This window comes from Carettochelys insculpta, chromosome 6 (genome assembly GCF_033958435.1).
Source record: "Carettochelys insculpta isolate YL-2023 chromosome 6, ASM3395843v1, whole genome shotgun sequence".
NCBI classification, from domain to species: Eukaryota; Metazoa; Chordata; order Testudines; family Carettochelyidae; genus Carettochelys; species Carettochelys insculpta.
The window spans coordinates 108,215,350-108,234,143 of record NC_134142.1 but is presented as its reverse complement, the minus strand read 5'-3'; the positions used below and the strand labels follow the sequence as shown (position 1 = coordinate 108,234,143).

The 18,794-nt window shown below is 43.1% G+C and overlaps 1 protein-coding gene across 4 annotated transcripts in view; it reads right to left on the bottom strand.

Annotated features, from left to right (window-relative positions):
- The window catches only part of OSBPL5 (oxysterol binding protein like 5), a 243,061-nt gene that overhangs the window by 12,182 nt on the left and 212,085 nt on the right, over nucleotides 1-18,794 (bottom strand). For all 4 annotated transcript variants that reach the window (XM_074997785.1, XM_074997784.1, XM_074997786.1 and 1 more), the window contains 7 exons: nucleotides 17,565-17,749; nucleotides 15,245-15,326; nucleotides 13,257-13,355; nucleotides 9,936-10,032; nucleotides 7,418-7,516; nucleotides 5,721-5,818; nucleotides 3,456-3,545 (listed from right to left, as the gene is read on the bottom strand). In XM_074997785.1, coding sequence (XP_074853886.1) covers nucleotides 3,456-3,545; nucleotides 5,721-5,818; nucleotides 7,418-7,516; nucleotides 9,936-10,032; nucleotides 13,257-13,355; nucleotides 15,245-15,326; nucleotides 17,565-17,749 — 750 coding nt within the window. The remainder of the gene's footprint in view (nucleotides 1-3,455; nucleotides 3,546-5,720; nucleotides 5,819-7,417; nucleotides 7,517-9,935; nucleotides 10,033-13,256; nucleotides 13,356-15,244; nucleotides 15,327-17,564; nucleotides 17,750-18,794) is intronic.

Sequence of the window (18,794 nt, the reverse complement as noted above, 5' to 3'; positions counted from 1 at the left end):
GCAGGAAGTTCACTGAAAATAAGACACACAGGCCAAGTTTATTAGAAGGCAAAAGAGAAGGAACTGCATTCACCAACTGCTGACCACCTGTTCATCCTTTGAAGGCTATATATGAAGTGCTAACATGGTCCCCTCAGTTTAGTAGTTGAGCAATGAGTAATAGAGCCCAAGTTCACTATTAGGAAACTTTGTCCTTCCTTTCCCCCACCCACTGCCACACCTGGAATCCCAAGAAAAGCAGAGACTACCTGTAGCCAGACAAAGTCTCCCCCTTACAAGCCAGCTTGCTCGCTGCCCCCGCTCCACCGAGGAGCACACAGGGCACGGAAATGGCTGCTGACAGCATGGTCTTTGATGCCCTCATTGAGGCCCAGATATGCTAGCTTATCGTGACCCTGAGAAACAGAAAGTACAGATGGAAGGCTAACAGGCCAGACTGTCAACACAAGAGGGGGGGGGCCCTCAAGAAATCACCCCAGCTGGCATTGATCGATATGATGCATACACACATATCACCCCAGAAGGGGAAGTGCCCCGCCCTCACAAAAAGAACGTCCTGTACTCTCAAATTGCTTATCTCCTGTCTTACAAGTACAAATTAAGTAAGAAATGCCCTTGTAACAAACTGGCATCACAAAGACAGACCAGTATGATCTGGCACCACAGATAAGAAAGAGAATACGTAACCCAAAAGGGGTATAAAATATGGGTCCAGCAGAACTCTAACTTTGAGTGCATTCCACCAACTACCTGCTGGTCGGGTCAGGTGATTGCCTCCCGAGGTCCACAACTGGGGACGCCCAACCTCGTATTCGTCTTTCCGCGGAATTGAGTGACCGATCCAGCTTGGCTACGCTGGTATCGAGAGACGCAGAGAGGGTAAGATACACCCATGCTAGGTCTCCGACTTTTTTTGTGCACAGCTAAAGAATTAGAGCTCTGTAACTAGTGTCAAGATATCATTGTGTTAGATGGTAACAGATATCTTTGTATTGGATTGTAACGTAACTTGTTAACACCTGTACTTTGCTAGCATATAAGAAGTAAACAATAGCCTTTTGTAACTGCATGCTTATAACTGTAGCTTAATAAACTTGTAACTAGTTAAGCTCTGAGCCTGACCCTGCTGTTAACCCTTTTGTCACTGCAACACAGCCGGCACAACAAAAGAACTTTAACCGTTTGGTTACTACAGCCTGGCCGTGGGTGAAAGTGCTAGGAGCTGCCTGCTCTAACAGTAAAAAACTGGGCTGCTTAGGAGCCAGGGGAGTACCTCACCGCATATTACCCCTAACACTACCAAATCTCAAAATACAATGCTTAAAAACACGAGAGCTGCACCCTGCCAAAGGGGCACTCAGCTACCTCAACGTCTTCTGCTGCAACTCAGTTAATTCTTCCAATGCCATCACCAGCCTTTTATCCATATGTCTTATCATTGTATTTGGCAACTAACTACGAGGAGAGCGCCACTCCTCAGAGGCCGATTTGGACTAGAGTTCTCAGTGCCTCTGTCTAACAAGGTGAGTTCACAGGCCTGCCCACAGACAAAGCAACACCACAAAAAAAATGAACTAGCCTGGTACTTTACATAACATATAGTGAACATGACGACATTTGTTAGGCTGGAGTGAATTATGTATCATTGCATTTGCTGAATAGCATGGAAGAGTTTGCCATTCAGCCACCTGAACGTGGTGTGACTATTGTTGAGGCCATGTTAAGATTACAGATAGTCATTTTACCCATCACCGTCTATCCACCTGCCTCCCAGCTGCTTTTGTTCACATGTAATGGCTGTTGGTACACCTATAACCTGCCTCGTAGGCTCAGCTTAATCCCCACCTTCTGCAAAGCTCCTAGTCACTTTGTCACTTTGCAGTTTCTCTTCCACCCCAGGCAAAGTCCCCCAGCCTCCTCCTCTTCTGCAGATTCCTCCCAGAACTCCTCCCACAATCCTCCTCCGGTGCAACAAGATTTCAGCATAGTAGCCAGCTCCCTGATTGGGGAAGAACAGAGGGGTTAGTCACAAGTCAGGGTAGTAGAGCTCCATAATACCTTCCAGCTATGGAGCTTGGAGGAGTTAGGCACTAAAAGTCTGAAAGGCAAATTTAAAAGGTTTGTATCCGCAAGCCCATTAAAAACAGGTGTGTATCTATAACACATACACAGAGAAGCTGTCAGCACCTGTCACATCACACCCAGAGCCTAGGGAAGCTTTGGGATTTGCTTCTTGACCTAGACCCAGCTCCTTTCCTTGTCTCCTGGGAATTACACTTGCAATGCACTGAATCAGCAGTAGCACCTTTCAATTTATGAAGGGGATGGACAGGGGACTGAGATTTTGCACAATGCTAGAGAAAAGCACACAGAGCTGAGAATGGGCTGATGTTCTTATTTCCTCAATAATAGACACCCCCCCCCTTCCTTCCCCAACACACATAGTACCCACAAGCAAAGAGTACCTTACAGATTTGCCCTTTGAAGCAACGGGGTTTAGCTAACTCACTATGCCAACTGTTCTTCGCAAAAGACAAAATAAGAACAAATTATTTCCGGGCTGATGAAACCCAGTAACAAAGGCAGGAAAACTGAGCAGCATGAAACTGGATGATATTAGGCGCTAAGGCAGCACGGCTGCATTATGTAATCTAATCAACAGTCATGAGAGAAAACAGCATGGAGATTCTAATCTATATAGTCCAGCACTAATCAAAATCACAGACATGCAGAGTGGGGATTGGAACAGAACACACACACACGGCCCATTCCACGGCAAAGGGTGGATACATTCTGACTAAATTTCCAACAGACGTTAAGCTTGCACTTGAGGGGTAGGATGTCTCCAGAGACCTGGGTTCAATTTCTTTACAGACTACGGTGACCTTTACCAAGACAGTCTTTGTGTTCCTCATTCCCCCATCTGTGATAATAGCACTGCTCTACCTCAGAGGTGTGTGGTGAGGATAACATTAAAGATTGAAAGGCATTCAGATGCTTTGATAATGGAGTCTAGACAAGCATCCCAATTGGTCTAGGGCTGGCAAGTTGCCAGCCCTAGTTTGCTGCCATCAATATCTCCACCATGATCTCCTGCTCATATCCAAAGAGCACTGAAGTCACTGGAATGACTCCGATGGTCTCCTAGAAATTGCAGGTATGGACACTCCAGTCACCAACCCTTAAGTCTGACTAAACTAGCAGAGCTTTAAAGACCAGAGGTAGTCAAGCCTTCTGTTATATGTCCCATTGAACTCCACCCCTCCCCATCCCCAACCAAAGATGAATGATGTGGGGTAAGGCAGAAATATTAGTTTGGAACCAGGCACTGTTTCAAACTGGAAAGTAACAAAATGCTTTGACAGTTTTCAGGATGTAATTCCCCCCTGCCCCACACATGACCACACCCTTCTATTTTTAAAAATATGTTAGCAGTGCAGATTAGGATTTCTTACCCAGTGTCCATCAAGACTTGCTAGCACTTCTTCTCCTGATTTAATCTTCCCAGAGATTTGGTTAATACTTGTGCTGCCACCAAAGAAGGGCTGTAAAGGAAAAACAATTATAATGTATATATAGTTATAAAATAATTATTTAATTATAATTATTTTATATCTATAAAAAATAATCAGTCTGGATAAAACTAGAGAGCCAAAAAGCCCAGACAGCATATAAGAACAAAACTGAAAACGATCTGAATCTCCAGTGTCACGGGGAGGAAAGGCAAGAATTCTGGAATTTACACCCTTTACCATTGTGCCCCATCCTGCTTTTGACAGTGAAGTCACTGTAGCAGACAGAAGGGAACAGGGACAGACTTTCATGTGTTGTTGTTGGATGTTAATGCTGGCAATTTGCCCCAATTTCATCCATCGGTTTCTAGACACTGATTTAGCTTTGCCAGTGCAAAACCCTAATGCAGACTGAATAAATGCCTCCAAAATAATGTTTGCAATAGTGAAGCTTAAGCTTCATTTCAAAGTAGTGTAAATTGCAACCACACAAACAGTGGGTTTCCTCGTTTACAGCAGGGTTTTGAAGCAGACCAACTATACCGAGCCTAGTCACCAAGACTGTAAGAGGAGCAAATCCTCCCTGTAGACAAGGCTTAAGTGGGTAATGCAAAAGGGAATTTCCAGCGATTATTTAGCACAATGAAAAATTCCGTTCACATTCCACCTGGCTAACACAGGAAAAGGCAGCAGTAGAGTGAGCAGCTGCTCCATTTCCACCACCCAGTGATATTTCTTCATCTGCTCTAACTGCCACTTTCCAACATTTTTTTGCAAGTTGGAGCTGCACAGGACTATTTGATACTGTAAAACATTCGTTACTGCACCATCCATCAAAAAGGATTAATCAGCAATTAGTATTGCAGGAACAAACATATCTGATCCACTAGAATACTGGCAAGCATCCATATTAAAAAGGCCACATATCACATCTTTAATTGCTCACAGGTCTATTATAAATGTGGCTAAGGCTGTAAGACACAGTCACACTATAATATCTAACAAGTTTGCTACTGTGACCTCCTCAAGCCAGCTCTCAGTCATAGCAGATGATTTTTAAGCCAGTGAAGGCAGCAGAGTCTGCAAACACTGAATCATTTTATGGTCATAAGCATTAAGTTATACCAGGTCCTTAGAATTCCATTTTCTTTGTAGTGGGCTGGATGCAAGGCCAAAAGCCCCATGGAAAGATTGGTTTGGAAACAAAATGGCAGCCCCACTTCTGAAATGATACTGGAGGAAGCTGTGGTGAACTATGCTACTTTGCCAATACAAGCTGGCAACAGTAAGACATTGCCTTCTCCCGCACGATTCTGCGGGAAGAATTTGTAAACGATTCAAGTTCTTTGGAAACTTATAACAATGCACCAGCTTTACCCTAAGGGGCCTATACTATCTTGCAGAACTTGTTGCCACCACAAGTCTATTTCTTTGTATTTAGTTTGTAGATAGGCAGAGATTGTTCATCAGTATAGGAGATGAATGGATGCTTATTAAAAAGTGATTTCAGTTTCCCTGAGAAGTGGCAGGACAGGGCCCTGTCTTTTAAGCCTTCCTGAACGCCCACTTCTATTAGGATGCCTACAAGAGTCCCCAGTGTTGGCTGCTAGCCACATTTTGACTTCACACGGGGATCTCAATTGCAAGCACAAATAATGGCACCTACAAAAAATAAAGGGCAGGCAGGGACCTATAAATCTGATAATAAAGGTAATCTACACTCCAGAGAGTTCACTTCCCTGTGCGAGTAAACACATGCACTGGCACTGCTTGAACATGCAGAAACCAGCCACACAGTTGTGGCAGCACAGATCAGCATCTTGGGCTAACTGCTGGAGTAGACACAGGCAGCTAGCCCAACCCGGTCATCAATGCTGCTGCTACTACTACACAGCTACAATTAGCACATTAGACACACTGTCTCAGCTCAAGTAGCCTATCTGTGCTGGGGAGTAGAATCCCAGCTGATGTGTACAGTAACCTAAATAAATTGACCCAGATCACGCAACAACTCAGTGATGGAGTTGGGTCTAAAACCCTGGTCCCAGGTCTCCTGACTGCTGGCCCTGTGCCTTAGTCACAAGACTGTGCTTCCTCTCTCACGAGGGACTTCCTATTATAAGATTCTGTGTCTGATTCCTGGATATCTGGCACTGATAAGAAAGAACCAGAGGCTCCGAGACAGATCAAGGGAATTGTGTCTATTACCTTTAGCTTGAACTCCAGCTCTGCCCTGTGACTGCTTTTCTCACATTCAATAGTAACCTTTCCTCCAAGCTCCATTGTCATGGTACCATATAAAATACCTAAAACAAAACAATAAAAGATGATGCTTGCAAAGGCAATGGGCTGGTTTCCAAATTCAGACAGCTTTTATAATTTCATAGATCCAAGACCAAAAGAATCAGCATGCTCACCTAATCTCACCCCTCCGTAACACAGGCCATAGAACTTATCATGAACACTTCCTAGAGCAGACCTTTTAGAAAAACATCCATGCTTGACTGGAAAATTGCAACCACAGCCCTTTGGTAAATTGCTCCAATTGTTAATTACTCTCACCATTAAAAATGTTGCCTTCTTTCCAGTCTGAGTTTGTCTAGCTTCACCTTCCAGCCTTGATTAAACAACAAAGGCCCGGGATATTCAAAAATGGCTCTGTAACCTAAGCATAAAACATTCATTTCTCCTGTTCTGCTTCCCCGTCCACACTCTCAAAACCATCCAGAGGGGTTCCAAGATGTTATCTTTAGAAGTACCTCAGTCACTCAATACTTGCCTGAAGGCAGAGAAGGGATAGCATTTTAGAAGTGTTTAGGAGCCTTCAGCAACACTTATTTTGATGCCTAAATGAGCATATAATGGAGCTGAACTCTTGGGAAAAATCCAGCTCTGTGTGTGGCAAAGGATGGGAGGGAATGTGTAACAAAAGGATCACATGCATTCTCTTCTGATAGACATCACTCAAGGTTATGTGAATTCCGTGTTTTAGCATGCTCCTAACTTTGACAGCAGGGACAGGGAGGTGTGCAGGTAAAGGGGAATGCAAACTTTTCCTACTGATACTGTAAAAAAAAAATAAAAAATAAAAGATTAGGACTGTGTGGATGTCTAGCTCAAAAATAGCATAATTCATAAAAGGTGAGATTTTCCACGTGGTTAATCCTCAATGAAGGCTAGTCTGCAGGCTAATTAAAGAAAAAGTGGCCTAGGCTTCTTAAAAACTGGCTTTAGTCATGTCGGCCAAAATGTCAAGTTTAGAGTTAAGGGCAAATTCATTATTTAGTTACAAAGTTGAGTCAGCAACAGCTTCACTGATTGCAATGGAGCTACTGGATATTTAATACAGTTTAAACAGATTAGATTTTGATTCATCCTGTTTAGACACAATATTGAGTAATAACCTCACTGTGGGGTGGTGCTGTCATTTTGCTGTCCAATTCCAATTTCACAAATATGTCCCTACACAAAAAATGGATTCAGGGTGAAATAAATTAATAATAAAAATCTTTAAATCCTTCTTGAAAAAGCAGAGATGTGCATTAACTTATGTTTTGTATTTTAACATTGAAGTTGCAATTGTAAATACTTACTAGCTAGGAAACAAAGAGGAAATCATTATGGCCTCACCCACAGTGCATGTAACGTACTTTGCATTACTAATTCCTCCACTGTGTTGATAGAATCTTGCAACAGACTAATTCTGCCCTGAGTTGCCAAGCATGCCTTCGAAGCACTTTAGTGGGAGTTGCCTGTTATGACTAACAATGCATTTAGTGTCCACTGACTTCATCTGGGATGTAAGAGGGAGAACTACTGAAGAACTGAACCCAGAGTCATTAGGATCCCATAATAGCATTCTACTGATTTCTACAGACAGTTTTTGAACTCATTTCACACCCTACCTTTACAATGGGCATATGGCATAGTAATGATGTAGTCTTCCCCCCTGTTTAGAAATGTAAGCTTGGCTTTTCCATCCAACAAAGCAGAAAGTGAGTTACCTATAGAGAGAAAAGGTTACCATATGAGACCATCTGTAAAACAAATAGCTAAGCTAATTCACTCATTTTCCAGTTCTTAAACAAGAGACTTCAGTTTAATGCAGGGTCACAAATTAAATAAATAAACCCTATTGATTCAGGGTACATGCTAGCCATTAACTAATGAGAGTGGAAATCTATCTTGTAAGTTATTTTAAAATACTCCCCTATAGGGACTCTTCCACTTGAACCAACAGGTAACTAGCTATCGCCAGAGGGAAGACACTGGGCTTGGCAGATTGTTGATCTCATGTGGTAAGGCAATTCCTATGATTTTATGTAATGTAGGGCTCAGTGGGTTTTTGTCTTCCAAAATTCCTTATTACATACTTTCTTTTAATTATGTCTGATCGTGAATAAACATGCCATAAAAATTGTAAGAACAGCAGTGACTTGTCACATATCCCAGCCAGTTAACTACCTGATGGATGTTGTGTCTTGTGACAAACAAGTATAAGTAGTTGCATGATCTGTAGGCCCCAAAGCAGCTGTGTCTTTTTATATATTTATATCCGATATCTGTAGATTTTGTTGTGGAACTTTTGGGCCCCACTCTTAGAAATTGACATCAGAGGCAGATGTATACTTACATGTACACATAAGTCAGATATTTCACATGCACTAATGGATATATGCAAATAGCCTGACTTGACAGTCCAGTTGCAATAATGGCACACGTAAAGCAAATGTACAACTGAGCCCCTTCAAAGTTCTCAAAAATCCAGCCCTTACAATCTTCCAGCTCCATGGCTGTGTCTACACGTCAGTGATCTTTTCTGAAAGATGATCTTCCTTCGAAAGAGCACCTCCAGACACAAAAAAGCAGACTGAAAGATTGATCTGCTCTTTTGACAGAGAACTTCCACACAGCCTTCTGCTCTTTTGAAAGAATGAGCTAGGGACTGAAAAATCCAGCACGATGGCTACGTCTACACTACAGGGATCTTTCGAAAGAAGCCTTTCTGGAAGATCTCTTCCGAAATAACTTCTTTTGAAAGAGCTCATCCACACAGAAAGCAGATCAAAAGAATGATCTGCTCTTTCAAAAGAGAGCGTCCACACAGCTCCTGCTCTTTCAAAAGAATGGGCCAGGAATCGAAAAAGAAATCAGGCCCCATGAAGACTGTTCTTTTGAAGAAAAAAAAAAAAAAGGGCCTGTAGAGCATCTACATGCTTTCTTTTGAAAGAAGCTTTCAAAAGGGGGCGCTCTTCCTGAAACAGAAAGGAAGCACAGTTTCAAAAGGAGCACGACATTCTTTTGATTTACTTTCAAGAGAACATGTTGTGGCTGTGTCTACACTTGCGTTCCTCTTTTGAAAGAGGTATCCAAATGAGGGGAATTTAAAATGCAAATGAGGTGCAGTTTTACATATCTGGCACCTCATTTGCATATCTTCTTTTGAAAGACGAAAAGCAGTGTAGATGTAGTTCTTTTGAAAGTCAACCCCACCTTCAAAAGAACAATTCTTCCTTTTTTTAATGGGAACAATATTCAAATGAGGGGCCAGATATGGAAAGCCACCTCATTTGCATTTTCAATTTCCTTCATTGGCATGCATCTTTTTCGAAAGACGAATGCAGGTGTAGACACAGTCTGCGTGTGTAGATGCTCCACAGGATCTTTTGAAAGAGCCCCCTTCTTTTGAAAAATCTTTCAGAAGAACTTGCTAGTGTAGACACAGCCCACGAGGACAGCTTGTTCGAGAAAACAGCCCGCAGTGTCTACAAATGTACACATTTTATTTTTATTTATTATTTATTTTGGGAAAGGAAGCACTTTTTCTGATCCCGGAGCAGAAAATGGTTTCTGGAAGAAAAGACAAGTTCTTTCAATCTCAGATAGAAAAAGCGCATTTTGTGTGTGGATGCACCATGTGTTTTCGAAAAAGGGACGGATTTTCCCAAAGAACTTGCTAGTGTAGATGCAGCCTATTTGAAAAATCTCAGTTGAGATCTCAGTGCCAATCTCATATTGAAGAATCAAGAGTTGTGCAGTATTGTGTTATGGGCTAAGTTCTGTGCTCACATATTCATCTGCTGAAGCAAATGAGCTTGTACGGTGTGTGACAGAGCAGACTTTGTACCTCTACCTATTGTTCCCTGTGTGGGCAACACGACTGAATTTGAATTTTTGCCAAGAGCCACCATAGAGCATCTCTGTATTTGTAGATGACCATTTCCCAGTAAGTGGCCACCTTGCCCTGCCTGGAAAAGGTAACTGGAAAAATCTAGTGGAGTTCATACAACATTTCAGTGTACATGGACTTTAAACTTCCCTTTGTTTTTAATCTCCACCATATACTAGTGTGATTAACAAGTCCGTCAGAAGAAACAAAAGCAAAAGATCCCAACATGTGGGTGTTTAGATTTGATGCCTTACCATAAAACTTGGACTTGGCTAGAATGCTGCCAGTAATGCAGAAACCATCCTTCCTATTGCTGACATGAAAGGCTGACACTGGTGGGTGATGAGATACCTGCAATGGAAAAAAGGTAGTTAAGTGAAACTCTGAGCTTCCTTCACCATTAAGTGAGCTCTCTGCATTCTAGTCAGTATGAATGGTGTGTATCCTGCCTTCAGTGATGTAACAGTTGCTAGTGAGCATTTGCAGATGGACATTTTATACCTGATTATACAGAACAAGCAGAGTCTTGGAACTCTCTGATCTGCCCTAGGGCAGAATTTACATTCTTTTTTGGCTTGAGTTGGGGAGCATGAGTTCCCAACTGTATCATCCCCCTCCCACTACACCTAGTGAGTCTAAAGCAATGATAACCAAACAGTGGCTGTAGAGCTGCCAACATTTCTTTAGGGCTCTAAAGGAAATTTGAATGTAATCCAGGTCTGAATGTAGTGCTTCATGTGCTATCTAGCCAATCAATGGAGCAGCACTCCAAGTAGTCCTATGGATGACTGTGTAGGCAGGGCCAGAGAGAGAATGCTTCCCTTATAGCTAGCTGGGAAGGGATAGAGACCCTGGGTGTGTCTACGTAAACAAAATCTGCTCTGGCTTTGCTTAGATCTGTTAGAACGTTCAGCTGATGGAATGGAGTTTTCCTCTTTGTAATCAGCTTGACTGGTGCTGGGTCACAAAGGCCATGTCTAGACAAGCAAGTTCTTTCAAAAAATCCAGCTCTTTTTTCGAAAGAACACACGGCGCATCCACACACAAAATGCCTCTGAAATCGAAAGAATGCTGCTCTTTTCTGGAAGCTGTCTTCCACTTACGGATCAGGAAGAGCGTCCCCTTTTTAAAGCTTCTTAAGAAAACAATGCGCATGTAGACATTTCATGGGCCTTTTTTTTCAAAAGAGCAGTCCTCATTGTGCCTGTTTTTTTGATCCCTGGCCCGTTCTTTCAAAAGAGCAGGAGCTGTGTGGATGCTCTCTATTGAAAGAGCGGACCTATCTTTCGATCCGCTTTTTTGTGTGTGGACGAGCTCTTTCAAAAGAAGCTTTTTCGGAAGAGATCTTCCAGAAGAACTTCTTTTGAAGGATCACTATAGTGTGGATGTAGCCATATTGTGTTACTACTAACTGCAATGTCTGTAATTCTTGTGGGAATACAGAAAAGACAGAATCCCTGTGTCTACACAAGCCCCTTCATTTCGGAAGGGGCATGTTAATGAGTGGGTTCGAAAGATGCTACTGAGGCACTACCATGAATATGCAGCACCTCATTAGCATAACGGCAGCTGCAGCGATTCGAAAGTGTGGCTTTTTGAATCGCGCGCTGCCCGTGGAGACTGGGACCTTCCAAAAGGACCCCCCAGTTTTTGAAAGCCCCTTCTTCCTATCTGGTGTTTGGAAGGAGGGGCTTTTGAAAACTGGGGGGTCCTTTCGGAAGGTCCCCATCTCCATAGGCGGCGGGCAATTAGAAAAGCTGCACTTTGGAATCGCCATGGCCACCATTATGCTAATGAGGTGCTGCATATTCATGGCAGTGCCTCAGTAGTATCTTTAGAACCAGCTCATTAACATGCCCCTTCTGAAAGGAAGAGGCTCGTGTAGACCCAGCCAATGTGTTTGGCTTATTTCAAAAGATAGAGAAGCTGCTAGTTTAAAGAACCTCAGATGGACAAGGGTTTCTCTGCCAGGCCGTTTCTACACAGGCCACTTTCTTCGGGAAGAAGAGGCCTCCGGAAGAAGGACTTCCTTCCGGAAGCTCCCTGGGAGCCGCGCTTCTAAACGGTGTTTTGGAGTCTGGAAGAATGGTCTTCTGGACTCCAAATGATGTGACTGTATGCTAATGAGGTGTGGGGAATTTGCATCCACCCCTCATTAGCATATTTCGGGCCGTGTATTACCATGACACTTTTGAAGAAAGCGGCCTGTGTAGAAACAGCCCCAGAGTCCTGTGAGTTGAAGAGAGGAAGGTAGGACTTTCAATCAGTAGGCTACATGCCCTGAAGGCATTGGGTGTAAGACTGGTGCAACCTGTTTCTCCTCATTGTCTCAAGAGTAGAGCTAAAATAGACTCCCATAAGGAGTCTTTTACTATTTTAAATATGCTCCAGTGGATGCTGAAGTTTCTTGTGGCTAGATGGTGCTTTGGCCAAAAACTGAAATCACCAGGAGCTAAAAATCACAGAGCTGAAATCACTTGTGGCAGGACTGGATTTTTGTCCAGAAAAATTCACTACACGCAGGCAGGTGGCAGCCAGTAAGCAGGTGGCATTCCCCCTGTGGACAACGAAGGAAGACCTGGACTCTGGGTCTGCACTTATCAGACACAACTGTGAGTGGGTGTTGAAGTGGTGGACTCAAAAACTTGAAGCAAAAAGATTTTGAGGAGGGTGCCTTGCTCATGGGTTTTTCTTGATTTACGAATACTGTGTGAATTGTCTTCTTAGATAATGCTAGGTTACTGTCATTAAGCAAACTATTTCTACCTCATATTTTGTGCTTGAGAGAGGGCAAGAATTGACTCTAATGATGCCCAGGGGGTAGACTGAAGTTTTCCAGGTTACTGGCTGGGGGCTCGAGCTGGTTTGGTTATATTATTGAAAGAACCCCACAGATATTGAACCTGGCCCTTTTGCTGTCAACTGCTACTGGCAGAAGGGATACAATAACCAATGAGACAGAGGAAAATAGTTTTCCCTCTACTTTTTGTAGAAGAGATCACTTTGGGCCAGACTTTTAATGGGTGCAGTGAAAGATATTTGCAAGAGCTCATGACCCAGCAGCTGCCATTGTATCCCTCACTGGGGCTGGACTGGTAAATCAAGGTAGAATTTGATCTAGTATTCACACCCTGCATAGATGCAAACAATACCAATTGCAACAGTATTCCATTAGTCATAGGTGAGTGATGTGTCAGGGAGGAAGAGAGGTTCTTTTAAACTGAGCCTCTGCTGCTTGAATGGCAGCAGCCTGGCCCTGATTAACATTCTAAAACTGCTGGTGCCACAAACTAGATCCCTGTTGCAACTTCTATTTCTAGTGCCATTCATCATATTAATAAATATCATGGAAGGACTTTAGCTATGAGAAACTCTAAAAAGTATATACTGAAGCAGGTGACAAGCAAAAGAAATCTGGGGCGGGGGGTGGGGGGAAACTAGTTTATGGCCATAGCCTATTCTAGGCCCCATGCAGAAATCTTAGTCTTAGAGGAGTAACAAACATTGTTGTTCACACATATATTCAACCAGTTCTCCTGCTTACAAGAGTCAGAATCGCAAACCAAACCATTTACCTGTTCCGCGATGTAGAATGTATGACTGTTTGTCTGTGGATGAAACCAACAGCAGCGAAATGTCTCTCCTAAAATGGGGTTATATGGCTTTTTTATTCCCTGAGGGGGGGAAAAAAAAATTCAAAAAAATGTTGTTGTTTTTTCCCCCAACACATAAGCTACGTCTACACGTGCCCCAAACTTCGAAATGGCCACGCAAATGGCCATTTCGAAGTTTACTAATGAAGCGCTGAAATGCATATTCAGCGCTTCATTAGCATGCGGGCAGCAGCGGCACTTCGAAATTGATGTGGCTTGCCGCCGCGCGGCGCATCCAGACGGGGTTCCAAAGGGGACTTCGAAGTAGGCGGGGTCCTTTCGAAAGGAACCCCGTCTGGATGCGCCGCGTGGCGGCAAGCCGTGTCAATTTTGAAGCGCCGCTGCCGCCCGCATGCTAATGAAGCGCTGAATATGCATTTCAGCGCTTCATTAGTAAACTTCGAAATGGCCATTTGCGTGGCCATTTCAAAGTTTGGGGCACGTGTAGACACGGCCATAGAGTACAGTACTCACATAGAGGTCTCATGCACACAGACCTATGGGAATGTTGCATCATGGAATGCGTGCCTGGGAGCTATGTTCTTCCTGCTGCGGACAAGGTCCCAGGGCCCAAAAGTTACTACTACTGAACATTGATGATCCTATCTCACAAATGCAGGAAACCCAGAAACAGAGCAATCAAGTGACTGTCCCCAGATTCTGCAGCAAATCAAACAGAATCAGTGACACAACTCTAAAGAACGGTGAGCAAACTTTCTGTGTCAGGCCCCACTTTTCATCACTGCAATTTGCAGGGCCCTCCCAAGCTGTCTAATGTAATCCAAACTGATGGAAATTTCAGCTATGTTCATATAAAAACGCCCTTTCAGCATGCGTAGGAAAATACGTCTGTAGAATGTAAAAACTTCATTAATTAGTATATAAACGTGAATACACACACAAAAACAGCAACATATTCAACATTTTAATGAGATGGATGAGCCTGAGTCCCAGAAGCTGCTTGTGCTATGCCGCCCCATGAAATTTCACACCTCATTGAGGGGACCCATCCCTCGCTTTGCACACTCCTGACTTAGAAGTCTGACACTCTCTGTTCTTACCACATCCACTTCATCTATAGCTTCTGCTAACAAGCACATTGAAAAACGTTCCATTACTATTGTAAAACTGACTGACCTGGGTTGTCAGCACCAGGGATTGAACCTGCAATCATAGGGGCTCTAGCCCTGTGCTCTACCACATGAGCTAAAGGCCAGCTAGCTCTCAGTCATGGCTGTAAAGTGGAGGCTTCACTCACCCTAGTATGAGGTCTCAGTGCCTCCACATACTGCATGCTTCCCCAGGCTAAGGGAGCATGACCTGAGCTTCTGAGACCTTCTCCAGAAGTTCTTCCCAGCCAATGCACCAATTGTAACACCAACTGACCCAGGTTATCAGCATTAAGGATAGAACCTTAGACCATAGGGTCTAAAACCCTGTGCTCTACCACATGAGCTAAAGGCCTGCTAGCTCTCAGCCAAGACTGTAGAGCAGAGACTTCACTCACCCTCGTATGAGGTCTCAGTACTATTATTACACACAGCAGGTGCATTCTGATACAGAGACCTAGTAAGATGTTATTAGGACTTGTGAAGCAACAAGACTCCTGACACTGCACCACAGGTAGTGTTGACCCTAGTTAACTATGAAGCATAGGTGTTCTCTGTGGCACATGACTAGCACAGCTTCCTTTCTTTGGTGCAAGAATTGTGAGCCCGTTTTCTAATAACCTGCTGCTACTCCTCACCTCCCCCAACTTCCACGTGAATTTAGTTTTAAATTAGTAAAATTGTAAGACCAACAAAAGAATACTTTAATTATCAAAATAAAAGGCAAGAAAATAAATACAAATGATACAAACTGCAGGTCTGAATGTCTATTATAACCACAAGGTTTACACAATATCTTACCTTTGGCTTCTTATAAAAGCCTGACAAATACCATCTCAAAACTTGTTTGATTCGACTGTATGGATCATCTTCGAGTGCAGCTCTGTGGGAGAAGGGACATAGGGTGTTTATGCACAATGTTTTATGTACTCTTTGTTTGTCTGATTTAGCACTGTGTGACTCCAATCTAATGCCATCGATTTTTAGCATTGCACCAGCATAAAACTGAACTAATGCAGTGATGAACCAGGCCCCATGTGTCTTGGCAAACACTTTTCATTGTGGGGGAAAATCACTCAGTGGATATTAGTTTTGTAGCACCACACACACACACACACACACACACACACACTTACACTTACACTTCTTGGAAGTGACTGGCAAGTCCATGCCCCACTAAAATCCCAGTGCAATTATCTGAGTTTATTATTTGGCTTATAGTGGCCAATTGCTTGGCTACTGTGCAATGGTGATAACTTAGTAACTGGTCCAGTCCTATTGCTCAGAATCAGCCACCTCTCTAACTGCACTGGAGAATCAGAAGTTTAGCTCCTGCCTCACTTTTTTAAATCTTCCTAGCTTTAGATGGAGCAGGAAATGAATACATGAATCATTATTATGAGTCAACAGTGGACACTGTTGTAAAAATGCAAACATCACTCTGAGATACATTAACAGAGTGTTGTAAGCAAGACATGAGAAGTAATTCTTCCATTCTACTCTGTGCTGATTAAGTCTCAAATGGAGTAGCGTGTCCAGTTCTGGGAACCACATTTCAACAAAGATGTGGACAAACTGTAGAAGGTCCAGAGAAGAGCAACATAAACAATTCAAGATCTGGAAAACATGACCTATGAGAGAAGATTGGAAGAACTGGGTTTGTATAGTCTAGGAAAAAAAGAGAAGATAGAGAGGACATATTAACAGCTTTCAAGTATCTATATCTATATCTATAAGTGGCATTATAAGGAGGAAACCTGTTTGTGGATTGCTGCTTGTGGCCAGGTGGAGCTGGGGGGAAGCGAAGTGTACTGTAACATGAATAGCAATCTGCCACCAATGCAGCGGTGCAGGTAAATATAGAAGTGAGGGCTTGCCAGGGACTAACCCTGATGGATTGGATCTAGCTTGCAGGCTAGTATTTGCCCATACCTGATCTATGCAGTGCTTGGTCCTACTATAAGTGCAGGGGATTGGACTTGACCTCTTGAGGTACCTTCTAGTTCTAGTGTTCTACAATTCAATCTGATAAAACTTTCCCCAGTGCACTTTCATTTCCCAGTGTATTTCCAGCCTGGTACAGAACTGGAAATCTACTGAGACAGCAAGTTCTTGCTGAACACATTTAAAAGAAACATCCAGAATTCAAGATTCTCTGAATAAAATCCCTAAGCTTCTGGGGGATTGCCTAATTATCAGTAATAGCCAGGGTAACACAGCCACATAGCAAACTGAATCTTACAAATGGTGTAACTGGATCTTGACAAAGCCTGGGATTTTAAGAAAACTAGAAGGTGACAAATAATAATAAAACCACAAACTATCCATGTGTTGTTGTACATGAATGTTACAGAATTTCTAGCTTTTAGCATATATCAAACCTGCCCATTCAAGAGGCAAAGTTTTTTTTTTTTACCCCCCACTCTGCCCACAAAAGCAAAACAACCTGTTCAGTTCAATGAAGTTAGAAGATGAGCCCTTATCTTTCAGTGCCACTAATTATATTGGTTTCAGGTGCTGGCATATTTTCCTGTATACTTTGTCTTACAAATCTCTTTCCACAAGTTTACCAGAAGGTGGAGTAGTGCGGTTATTACAGGCTTAAAATAAGTAACAGCATTTCTGTCAATTTCAGCCCATACTTGAAGGAAGGGTCCAGAAGGAGCTTTGACTACAATTTCCCATTTTCCTTACTGACCCCATATCCCTGATTTCCGCTGGGAGGGAAGAGTCTGTTTTTAAAAGTCAGAGGGGTAGCCGTGTTAATCTGGATCTGCAAAAGCAACAAGGGGTCCTGTGGCACCTTATAGACTAATAGAAACGTATGAGCATAAGCTTTTGTGGCTTGCATCTGACAAAATGGGTCTTTGCCCACGAAAGCTTATGCTCATACATTTCTGGTAGTCTATGAGGTGCCACAGGACCCCTCGTTGTTTTTAAAAGGTCACCAGAGTTGATTCCTGACCTAATTTACAGCTTCACAGATCAAACTAGAGATTTATGTATTATTTGTGAGACTTCTCAAGTGAACAAATGGCCTAGCCAAAACCAAACTAATGCTCTCACATGTACACACAGCTGGGAAACACATCCCTCTAAGCCTGCCATAAGCACTGCTTACTGGGAAAGTAGGTCAGCGTGGTAGTAATAATCAGATAGTTTGTTGAGGAAAGAGCGTGGCTCCAGGATGAAGGTGGGCAGAACCACTCGGGACAAGTCCATGCCGGGCCGCAGTTGCTTCAACAAAATCCACATCAAGCTCTTGTTTTCTTCCGAGACCGTTTCTGTTTGAGAGGATTCACCCGTCTAAATGAAAGATGGAAAAAAAGTCAGCACAGAAAGCGATGATTAAAGTAAAGTACATACGTGCCTCGATGGCTCAAGGGGATTGAGAATGGTAAAATCTCCTAGGTCAACGGTGCAAGCCTGCCTTAGGTCAAGAGGGAGTGCAAGTCCTTAGAGTGTGCTGGGCTGTGCAGAATGAGTGGTATTCTTAGTCTGGACAGGAGAAAAAAAGGACAGCAAACCTCACCATCTTGATGACTGTCTTAGCAGAGGGACCAGTGACTGAATGAACAATGGAAAGTGGAGGTGGTCCATCAGGGCTGAAACATACTAGCAGGTCAAAGGTCAAGTGTGATCCAGCTTATACAGCTGTAGCCCTTGCTGAGGTAGTCCTGTGGAATGAGTAAAAAAATTATTGCCTGCAGGACTCTCAGTTCAGCACCCACCATCCACCAGCTGAAGTCAGGGACCACATCCTGTTTTCAGTTACTTTTGGGTATTTTAATACTGATATTAGTTATTGGATCTGGTATCCAAAGGCCATCCTCGGCATCAGTGGCAAATGGAGAAAAAACAGATGATTGCGTTTCCTAGCTCCTTGGGACTTCTTCTTTTAGTGTCCCAAACAAAAGAGTAAAAGGGCATTTCTGAAAGTGCAATTTACTTCTGGGTAACAATGTGTTTTTATACCCCACAATGGCCAGATTCTCAGGTGGTGTAAGGCAGTAGAGTGAATATATACCAGTCAAGAATCTGCTCTGATTCCTTTTGGATGCCAATCAGCCGCTTATGCTGGTGATTGTTCTTGGGTGGCACCCTGTTGTTACGCATTACTAAACTCTCTATACTGAATGCTACTGTACAGCCTACCAATCCCTCTTTCCTGCATTCTGGAGGGAGAAATTTACCCATCAGCTCAAACATCTGTTCTTTCTCACCTCTTCTCAAATCTAGAGCTAGATACAGGGAACAGATGATTTAACATGTCTTGGGATGAATTATACACAGAGGAACACCATGAGAACTTTAGGATGCACACACACTACATCTGAGTGCAGCATCTCAA